The 11,478-nt window shown below is 35.3% G+C and overlaps 2 protein-coding genes across 5 annotated transcripts; both read left to right on the top strand.

Moving 5' to 3' along the window:
• Window positions 1-217: 217 nt before the first annotated feature.
• Window positions 218-3,294, top strand: nipa1 (NIPA magnesium transporter 1). Its single transcript, XM_039689707.2, has 5 exons — window positions 218-710; window positions 846-893; window positions 962-1,052; window positions 1,226-1,386; window positions 2,129-3,294. The coding sequence occupies exons 1-5, from the start codon at window positions 596-598 to the stop codon at window positions 2,632-2,634; spliced, it is 921 nt and encodes a 306-aa protein (XP_039545641.1). The 5' UTR covers window positions 218-595; the 3' UTR covers window positions 2,635-3,294.
• A 526-nt stretch (window positions 3,295-3,820) lies between these two features.
• On the top strand, window positions 3,821-11,088 carry nipa2 (NIPA magnesium transporter 2). Of its 4 annotated transcripts, none has more exons than XM_039689703.2 (6): window positions 3,821-3,914; window positions 6,101-6,328; window positions 7,808-7,864; window positions 7,985-8,075; window positions 9,196-9,356; window positions 10,041-11,088. In XM_039689703.2, exons 2-6 carry the CDS (start codon window positions 6,148-6,150, stop codon window positions 10,694-10,696), a joined length of 1,146 nt encoding a protein of 381 aa, XP_039545637.1. In that variant the 5' UTR covers window positions 3,821-3,914; window positions 6,101-6,147; the 3' UTR covers window positions 10,697-11,088. The 4 variants fall into 4 exon arrangements, with proteins under 4 accessions (XP_039545637.1, XP_039545636.1, XP_039545638.1 ...); XM_039689702.2 differs by lacking the exon at window positions 3,821-3,914 and adding an exon at window positions 5,222-5,380; XM_039689704.2 differs by lacking the exon at window positions 3,821-3,914 and adding an exon at window positions 5,461-5,484.
• The last annotated feature ends 390 nt before the right edge of the window (window positions 11,089-11,478 follow it).

Raw genomic sequence — 11,478 nt, 5'->3', positions numbered from 1 at the left:
GATCTCCTGGAACAGGATTGGGCACCCCTGTTATAAACTTTAAAAAAAAATGTTACATTTTAAAACTTGAACATTTATGTGAATATAAATGTTTCAATGTCATTTTTAAGAAAATTCTGTCAACATTTACCCTCATGGGACTGACAGCCAAAGTGACAACTCACTTTTTTTTCCATTCTTCACATGTAAACTTACTTTTTATATCAGATCGCCACCTGCTGTTAACAGCGTGAAGCTCTGCGCACCCACCTCATATTTGTAGTACAGGTATCGTGAAACACAGGGACACAGAATTGGCCTTTTAAATATAACTCTGATTTATTTTCTTTAAATGCGAAAACCTTATTTGTTAAATGACTCCGTATTAGATATTAGTTTGGTCATCTCCTTTAACCAGTAGAGGTCGTTAGTTTGGTAAGGAACTCCCGAGAATGCACTTCCGGGATGTAATGCATGCCGATTCATATATTTTTGTGCATTTCTAGACGCATAAGTCCACAGTCCACCACAACATAAGCCTATAAGGGCTTTATCAACACCAGTCAAAAAGTGATCTAAGGACTTACACTGATCGTTTATAAACTCGCATACCTTTATGGACGACACTTCATTCCCAGTAGTTGGTGTTGCGATTGCTGTTGTGTCCAGTTTTATTAATGGATCCACCTTTGTACTCCAGAAAAAGGGGATACTGCGAGCCCGAAAATCAGGTATTTCACATTAGAAGACCGCTATTCCCTAGATTTCCCTATTTTTTCCCTAAGATAAGTTACACTTCCTGTCCAGATGTAGGCATAATATTTAATATTACAATATTTAATAAATAATGATTTATGTCACTACAGGTGGAACTTACCTGGCTGATTGTGTGTGGTGGTGTGGTACACTTGCCAGTGAGTAATACATCTATATCTTCAAATACAATTTAACTATTATTATTAAAGTAACTTTTTTTTTCAAGTGATTGTGGGACAAATAGGAAATTTTCTGGCATACAATGTTGCCCCGGCAGTTGTGGTCACTCCCCTTGGAGCCCTGGGAGTCCTGTTTGGGTGAATTTCTTTATTATATTTATATTAAGATATTTTTCATTAATTGAAATGTATTCAATGCAGTGGGCTGAGCAATCTCAAAATAAATATTACAGCAACAACATTTATTTCACATATTAATCAGCATATGAGCACATATATTAATGTTATTTTGTCTTTTCATCATTAATCAGGGCCGTTCTGGCATCCTGGCTGCTTCAGGAACATCTCAATCTCATAGGGAAACTCGGCTGTGCTTTGTGCTGTTGTGGTTCAGTTGTGCTCATCATTCACTCACCCAAGTCTGAAAATGTTACTTCAAGAGTGGAACTAGAGGAAAGACTGATGGACCCAGGTATGATAAACATGTCTGGTGGAGCCATAATTCATCTTTCTGTCATCATTTACTCACCTTCATGTCATTCCAAACCTGTATGATTTTCTTTCCTATGTGGAACTAAAAAAGATATCATGAAGACCGTTGATAACCAAACTGTTTCAGTGTGGACAAAAAATACATTGTCAATGGGAAAATGTTTTCTTACCAGCATTATTCGAAATATTTTGTTCTGCAGAAGAAAGAAAGTAATACAGGTTTGGAACAACCTGAGGGTATGTAAATTGTGTCAGAATTTTCATTATTGGGTGGATTATCCCTTTAAGAATAAGAAGGGTTAACACAAATCTGATACAAAAGAAACCTGACATGAATTGTCGTTATGGAAATCATCTTATTGTACTTTTGTGTAAATCACTTACGATAAGAGCATCTGCAGCTCATTTTTTCTGTTCTGCTTTTGCATAGCAACACATATATACTTACTGAACAAAATATGACATTTAAAGGTCCTTTTGTTTTCTCTGGAATGAATCCGGCTTCACCATCATTATAATAATTGATGTGTGAATGAATAAACTTAAAAGGGATAGTTCGCACAAAAATGAAAATTCTGTCATCATTTACATTCACTCACCCTCATGTTGTTTTAAACCTCTATGAGTTTCTTTGTTCAGTTGATGATGACAGAATTTTCACTATCCCTTTTAACTCACTCTCATACATTGATACCATGTTTCTGATCTTTCTCATGATGCAGTGTTCCTGGTGTACATCTCACTGGTGGTCTTATCGCTGATCATTCTGGTTGGTTGGCTGTCTCCAGTTCATGGAAAATCCAACATTATGGTGTATGTGGGCATCTGTTCTCTCCTTGGGAGTTTCACTGTGCCCAGCAGCAAAGGCCTGGGACTGGCTGCTCAGGAGGCCTTCAGTGGAACAACTACAAGTGATAGCGGAGCACTTTACCTCTTCCTGGGGTTGCTGGGAATTCTCGTAGTCAGTATTTTGATCCAGTTCACCTTTATCAACAAAGCCTTGGAGAGCTTTAGCTCTAACATGTTTGAGGCCATTTACTATGTGACTTTCACCTCCTGTGTCATCATAGCCTCCGCTATTCTTTTCAGGGAATGGACAGCAATCGGCATTGTGGACTTTTTGGGTATTCTGTGTGGTTTTATCACAGTGTCTGTGGGTGTTGCCTTATTACGCATATCTCAAGAAACTACACTTACTTGGAGCCAAACCAAAGCTAAAGAGGACTAACTCATGAGTACATTTTTTTTTTTTTACAAATAACTGACAGGGTTGGTTTAACAAACAAAGATCGGATTTTGTGTGTTAATAGTAATTTACCACTCCAAATCCAAATAAGGGAGACATCCTTTTAACATTTTATAGACTTCATCATATTAAATAAAAAAGTGTATTTTAATATGAAATATATCCTGATTATGACCAATTTTATCTCTTTTAATATATCTTTTTATTGATTGACTCTTATGTTGTGTCTGGGTCATTTTGACCTGGAGAGGATTTTCTTTTCCCGAAAATGTATATTAATAATAATATTGAATAAAATGTACAATTATTTTGATCAATTTATCACACTAGTTCACTTTAATGTTTAACTAGAAACCTTCCTTAATTGATCGAAAACAAATTCACAAAAATATTGAATCCAATTTTGGTTATGATATAGCATAACAGGAGATTTATAAGCATTTTTTTTCCATTTTGTAAAAAATAAAAGCATTTCAAAACAAACATCCTAATTAAACATTACAGTGCACTAGTGTAATAAATGGTGCAATTGTTCCATATTTTGTTGAATATTGACTAAATTATCCACAAATAATGCGTTTTACTCACTGAAGACGTTGCATATGAGTTGCATAAGCTCAGGTCAACGAGGCCTACAATCAATCCGTTCCAAAAATAAAAAATACAAAACCTGTCCAAATTGAAAGAAAAGTTTACAAAAAGATTGAATCCAATATTTGGTGACAATATAGCATAACAAGCAATTTTTAAAAGTTTTGACAACATAAAAGGTGTTATAGGTTTTTCAACACAGCACAAGGGATAATAATATAATGATTTCATGAATATCTAATTATTTAATTTATTTAGAATATATAATTAATGTAATCTCTTATTGGAAATAAAAACTAACATTTATATTATATTAATCTCTGCTTGATTGTTTGTGTGTGTGTGTGTGTGTGTGTGTGTGTGTGTGCAGTCAACCATGAATAAATCACAATTTCTAAATTTAAAAAAAAAATGTTTATCTTGGTCTCATTATCATTCAAATTTAAGGATTTCCATCTGGAATAATTCTGTGGAAACAGTTTTGGTTAGTCTACCATCAATAATTCAATGTAATTGTAAGCATGGCGAGATGACGGCCAGCAGGGGCTGTTTTTCTTACATTTGAGACAACAGCTGGCTTCTTTAACCTAGTTGATCTGTCGATGGACTTTCCCACTGTATCCTAAATTAATCCAGTCCCATCAGAGAACGGAAATTATTTCAAATCCAGAGTAAGTTGTGCGTTATTTTTACGTATTCCAATGGGGGCATTTCTGGTTGTATTCACAGTTTATTATTTTAATTTCTTTAAAGTAGCGTTTCATTTTAATCTATGTTTTCGTTTGCTCTGTAGTTGTTAATGGTTGCCGGATGAAACCCAGACCCGTTGTATTATATTTCTACAATCTGTCGATGTTAATATATTTTCATGTTAATAACATATTTACCTGTTAAGAACATATTTACCTGTTTATATTTACAACGTTACATTGTAACGTTAAATGTGTTTTGATTTGCTATACAAAATACGTTGTTTTAGTGTAAAGAGAGGTTCCTGCAGTTTATTTCTGGTTTCTGCACCTGTCGTTTACTTACGTGCAACTGAATACACCTCCTGCTCAACATAAAGCAATCATACACTTTGATATTAGGCGATGAGGGAACTTTTTTTTAGGATTTAACATATCTATTTACAAAAACAAGTTTACATTTTACAACATCACTTTACATTTTCTTACAATGTTTAAACGCATAAAAGGAGACTTTAACACAAGACCAATCAAAAGAGAGGTTGCGCGTACGTTTCCGCTTTCCTTTTACTGATGGGTGTCCGACTCTTCTCTAATCGGCTCTCTCAAACAATTCATTTCAAAGAATGCATTCGTTGATTCTTTTACGTCATGGCGTTTTGCTGCATCATGTGGTAGGCTACATGGAAAATTTAACTCATTTAGATTAACCAAATTTTAAATTACGTTTCAGTGTTAATATAATCATACAATAAATTCAAAAACATACACAATACGTTTTATTTGGAACATATTCCTCCCCATCCTCAGCTCATAAAGACTCATCAGTTTACTCATCTTCTCTCGAATCTTTAAGAGATAATCTTCAACCAAAAATAAAAATGTCATAACATAATCACCCTCAAGTTGTTCCAAACCTGAATGAGTTTGTTTCTTTGAACACAAAACAAGATATTTTAAAGAATGTTGGTTACCAGACAGTTGACACTGACAGCACCCTCTATGAAGAAAAAAGTATCTGTTATTGTTCCATGCCAAATTTCACATTCATTATAGTAAAGTCAACCATCATATGTCTCCCTTTTAATTTTTTTTTTTTTTAATTTTCTGGCCTGTGGTAGACATGTGCTGCCCCTTTAATTTATTTTGTTTAAGCTAACATAAATAAGTAATCTACTACTTAATAAATATTTAATTTGTATCTTTTTATTTCAGTCTAATTAATGGAAGAATTGTTCAGACCGAGTTTTGTGATCCGGTTCAACCGATTGTTTGAAAAGATCCGACTCAAAAGAACGATTCGCTCATCGCTGCTGTGTAGGTGGGTCTGCATACGTTCGCGTCAACATCGCGTCTGAATTTCATGGTCGCGAGAAAATGTGAAAGTCAAAACCGTGAAATCTCTGTGACCGGACACGATGTCGAGCTGATCGCTGGAATTGAACTAGGTATTCAGAATGATTCAATAACCTCCTTTAGCCACGCGTGTTTTGCTGTGAATTATGAAGCTAATTTGCTAAGCTATCTGGCTGGGTTTGACTGTATGAATAAGGTAATTCTCATCATGTTGTCATATCAAGAAGACATCGCCTATATGTTGACCCTTAAGAGATGGCTGGTTTACATTTAACGTTAGGAAAAATGGACATGGTGTTTTGTACCGCTGTAAAGTTTGCTGGATCAGCTGTATGCTCATGTTTTGCGCCTTAAAGGGATAGTTCACTTAAAAACAAAATTATGTCATTAAAATTGGGCTGGCCTTATGTTGAAACAAACCTGAAATACTTTTTACGTGGACACGCATTGACTATCTTTCATTGTATTGAAATGACGGAAGGAAAAGTCACTATTATTGCTGATACCATTCGCTTTAAGTCAACATGTGTAGTAGGACTTCGACCCTGCAGTGTTTTGAGTCACTTCCTGTAACTTACTGCTCATGTCATCTTGTCAATTAATCTGCATTACACACACACACTGTCATTCTTCATTCTCCCTCAGAGCAGGGTGTGTGTGTGTGTTGACATGAATGAAATTTCAGATCTTGTGAGCTGTAATGTGTGTAGTAGTATTTCTTATAAAAACGGTATGAGAAAAGTTCATCCCTAACTTGGAACTTATTGGAATTTATTTACATAATTATTATACTTTTTTTTATTTCTTGCCAGGCTCAGCAGTTGGCCAGGATTGTTCCTCTGGATTGAATCTTCGGTGCATGTATGTCAATGTGACGAGAGGAAACTCTACCAATGGCACTATGGGTCAAGACAGAGGAAAGTACGACTTCTATATAGGCCTTGCTTTGGCAATAAGCTCCAGTATATTTATCGGCGGTAGTTTCATCTTAAAGAAGAAAGGGCTCCTTCGACTGGCCAGGAAGGGCTCGATGCGAGCAGGTATGTTTCTTAATTCTTAATGTAAGCTTTTAATCTTACAGTGTCAGAAAATCATACGCCATTTTGCCAGAGTTTTAACTGGTATGGGTGTGAACATTTTTGAGATGTTTTATTCAGACACACCTGTTCAGTAACTTTTGTTGTTAACTTAAAGGTGCAGCACAGTATAGATCACTTGCCACACACTTTTTATAAATCATTAACTCTGTTTCCATGACTTCACCATACTGAGATATTTATCACTGTATATGGACTCGTGCCATTTATATTGACAACAAAATAAGTTTCAAACTATAACCAATGACTTTTCACTTTTTTACAAAGTTTAATTTATTCTAGTGTTGTATCATGTAATATGATAGCATTTTTTGGTTGCTAGACAGCAAACATAAGCAGCGGAGCTCTTTTAACCATTTTTGTTGTATTTAAATATCCCAAGTTGATTTCAAACTTGTTTTTGCTTAAATAAGTTTTTTAAAACATGTATTGTATTCTAGTTGACCATTTTGAAATACATATTTAGTGTATAGAGTAGTTTATGTTCCATTTCTTGATCATGCTATTAATAAGTTATTTTATATAATATTTAACCTAATAATAACCTAATAAATGAATTAGTAAAATATGATAATTACAAAAGTACAATCAACCGAAAAAAGGAAAAAAAAACATTTTACAGGTGTTTGTTTAATTTCTGATAATTACACATAAATAGGTTTATTTCATTTTACATTTTTTACTTTTACTTTAGTAGGGTTGTGACGATAGTATCGTGTATCACCGATAGTCTGAGATATCGCCGATGGCAGATGCATTTGATGAAATCAATACGATAATTGGCTCGTTTTACCATTGATGTATTAAATTATTAATATTAAGATAGTATTGTTATTAAATGAATATTAGGAACTACAATTAATTTGCCCTCCCTAAATTCATAACATCATCACAAAACAAAAGCACACCTCTTTTTAACGTTGATATTAATAAGAAATCATGTGACGTTAAAGATTGAGTTATGATGCTGAAAATTCAGCTTTGCCATCACATGAATACATTATATTTTAACATATATTAAAATGGAAAGCAAATAGAAGAATGATATCTTTAATATAATTGGTTTTATTATCAAATAAGCGCAGTCTTGATAAGTAAAAGACACTTTTTGTTTCAAAAACAGGAGAAAATCTTACCGAACGCAAATGTTTTAATGTTGGACCATAACGGAATACTGATACAAACTGTGATGTCATTTAGCATTTTAGTTCTTTGACTAAGCAGTTACAAAAATAGTGACATTATAATGTTTGAACCAATTAGTTGTCAATGATTTTTTCAGTGTTGATATCTAGAAACTAGGGAGGCCAATACATGAAATTCAATGCAATTTAATAATTACAGAAAGTATGTCACACCAAATTGGTGACTGTAAAAAAAATATAGAATAATTTTGAAACATGAATCATCTTGCTTTACCAGGGCAAGGAGGTCATGCATATCTAAAAGAATGGCTTTGGTGGGCTGGCTTGTTATCAAGTAAGTGACAGAGTAAATTACTTGTATTTATCTTAAACCTGAAGCAGATATACACACACAGCATATATTTATCATGTTTGTGTCTCAGAGTAACTATTTTATTTCTGTCTGTTTTGACAGTGGGGGCTGGTGAAGCTGCCAATTTCGCAGCATATGCCTTTGCTCCCGCCACACTCGTCACTCCTCTCGGGGCTCTCAGTGTGCTAGTCAGGTTTGTCAATCTTTGTGCAAACTATTGTTTTTTTTGCAGAATGTTTCTGTCGCACAACCAGAATGTGATTCATGCTAGTGGTTAATTTTGGTGGTTTCCTTTTTTGTTTTGTAAATTAAGTACAAGCTTAATAGTAGCTGTTGCAACCAACTTCACACTACTACATATCTTAATGTCAAAGGTGTTATCTGCTCAAATGGACCAAAACAAGCTACAACATAGTCTCGTAACCTATTTTATTCACAACAAACTTCTAAAGGGGTCTCAAGTAGACTTTAAAGTGTAAATGAAAGTTTTTTAGCTTCTAGTATTGAATATGTTAGCCTTATGAATAAGCTTGTGTATACCAAAACAATAGGGAATATAAGCATTCAAAACTAACGTACAGTCTCTCACTTCCGCTAAAATGGATCATGGACTTTTATGACATCACCATGGACCTCAGCTTCTCATCACATCTTTTGTCCAATCAAATGTTCTCTAGACTAGAATCTAAAGCGTTGTGGAAACTGTGTTTCTACTTCGGAAAAACCTGGATTTATGCATAATTTTAAATATGAGATTTCTTGACAGGAAAAAGTCATTTTCTTTCTAGGAATGCTAATTTTATTGGTTCTTTTTTTTTTTTTAGTAAAAAATCTTTACATAGTAAATCATGAAAACCTGACAATTGTTGTGAGAACAACTAATAAAGATGGTAAATACGTGAAGGCTAATGTATCGCACTTTTTTTAATGCATTTTACAAACACAAAGTCAGATAATCAATATATAATAGTAATTGTCATAATTCGGTTGCACTTTATTACACAATATGTGTACTCACAGTGTTCATGCCTAAGAAAATACTAGGTAATAAAAGACTACAGGGGTTAAGGTGAGGTTTAGGAGTAGGTTCAGGGTTAGTACCTAGTTATTATAATTACTGTAATAAGTACAGAGGGAACAGGACTGTAAAATCAAGAGCTACTCATAATTGTAGGATCAACTTTGTTCCAAAAGTACAGGTTCTTTGAGATTCCTACTTAAGAATTCCAAAAAATATTATAGACATGACAATGTTGAGTGTATATTTTTAGGCGAACTATCCTGACTAAGTTGAATGTTTGGCTGTTTTGCAGTGCGGTTTTGTCCTCGTACTTCCTGACAGAGAGGTTGAACCTGCACGGAAAGCTTGGCTGTCTGCTCAGTATCCTGGGCTCCACTACCATGGTGATACACGCACCTCAAGAGGAGGAAATGGACAGCCTGGAAGACATGGCCAAAAAACTGGTTGATCCAGGTAAACTATGACATGTAAAGACATTGAAGGGCCTCCAGGAATGTGACTCAGCAGCAGTGCAGATAGAAACTGCTGGATTCAGTTATTGCAGGGCTGTCAAACTCAGTTCCTGGAGGGTTTCTCCTCAACCCTAATTAAACACGCCTGATTCAGCGAATCAAGTCCTTCATGGTTTTTTAAAAACCACAAGTTTGTGTATTAAAGCAGGGGTGGATCTAAAATCTGCAGGGTTGTGACCCTCCAGGAACTGAGCTATTGTAATATTAATATGCAGACTCAGTCTGTATCAGTCACACAATCGTTCAAAAGTTTAGGGGGCAGTAAGTTTCTTATACCCACCAGGGCTATCTTTATTTGATCAAAAATACATAAAGGAAACCAGCTGTTTCCTATTTTAATATATTTTAACATTTACATTTAACATTACTCCAGTCTTCGGTGTTATATGATCCTTCAGAAACATTTGCTGCTTAATTTTTGGGGGACACCGTGATGTTATTGATTTAATAGAAATTGCAAAAAAAACAACATTGATTTGAAATAGAATTTTTGTCTTTACTGTAACCATTTAATAAAGTCTTGCGGAATTGAAAAGTGTTCATTTATTTTTTACCCTAAACTTTTGTAAGATTGTGTACAGATATTTATGCTGTGTACAACTAATCATAATTGTCTTTTCTCCAGGCTTTGTGGTCTTTGCAACAGTCGTCATCATCGTAGCGCTCATCTTCATCTTCGTAGTGGGCCCACGCCACGGGCAGACCAACATCCTGGTCTACATCACTATCTGCTCCGTGATTGGTGCCCTGTCCGTCTCCTGCGTGAAGGGATTGGGCATCACCATTAAAGAGGCCATCGCTGGGAAGCCAGTGTTGCGAAAGCCTTTGGCCTGGCTTCTGCTGCTGAGCCTGATCGCTTGTGTTAGCACACAGATCAACTACCTGAACAAAGCACTGGACATCTTCAACACATCCCTGGTGACGCCCATCTACTACGTGTTCTTCACCACCTCAGTGCTCTCCTGCTCTGCCATATTGTTCAAAGAATGGGAACACATGGGGGTCGATGACATCATCGGCACAATGAGCGGTTTCTTTACGATTATAGTGGGCATCTTTCTTCTGCACGCCTTTAAGGACGTTAGCATCAGCTTGGCGACACTGGCTGTGTCCATCAGGAAGGACGAGAAGAACGGGCCGGTGTCAAACGGCATCGCCGCACACAACCACTCCAGTTATGAGCTGCTACATAATGACGTCACGGAGGACTTTGACGACAGAGAGTTGGGGTTGCCTTTCGACAGCGTCTCCAGGAGAAACGGCACAATGACCATCTCTTAGGTTCGAGGAGGAACCGATATGCAGCAGTTCGTCTATAAAAATGTTTGGCTGCTCTTATGGACTTTTAGCATTTTTCTTTCCTTTTCAGATGAGATAAAACCTAAGACAATCAACTCAAAGCAAAAAAAAAAAAAAAAAAAACAACGTCAAAAAAGATGGACCAATCGATTGTACTAAGGGTTTTCATTGCCTCTTTTTGTTTTTTTGTTTCAAACTAGACTACATGGTAAGCATCATCTCATTCCTCATGTAGCACTGTAAATATACAACTGTACGTTTTTAAGAGACTTTTGTTATATTTTATGTACAGATATCTGTATTTACATGCACTGAGTTCCTTTCTACAAAATTGGTAGTTGCTTTGACTTTATAATAAAGACATCCAAGTGGAATGAGTCCATCTCAATTTATTAGCGTCTAAATCTAATTTAAAGGAATCTAAAATCTAATTTTAAGTCATATTCATAAAGTTTTAGCCTATTGTACTGACACACATGGCATCTAATTTTAATTCACAATTAAACCAAGATTTTACAAAACAACTTAAAGGGATACTCCACTTTTTTTGGAAATAGGCTCATTTTACCACTCCCCCAGATTTAAACAGATGGGTTTTACCGTTTTCGAATGTATTCAGCAGATTTTCTGATATTTAGAAGAATATCAGTAACCAGACAGTTTCTGGTCTGGATTTTTTTCCTACTATGGAAGTCAGTGAGACCAGAAACTGTCTGGTTTCTGATATTCTTCTAAATATCAGAAAATTGCCTGAATGGATTCAA

This window comes from Pimephales promelas, chromosome 8, assembly GCF_988280905.1.
Source record: "Pimephales promelas chromosome 8, fPimPro1.hap1.1, whole genome shotgun sequence".
Taxonomy (NCBI): Eukaryota; Metazoa; Chordata; class Actinopteri; order Cypriniformes; family Leuciscidae; genus Pimephales; species Pimephales promelas.
The sequence above is the reverse complement of the archived record's forward strand: the minus strand, read 5'-3'. Positions and strand labels throughout refer to the sequence as shown.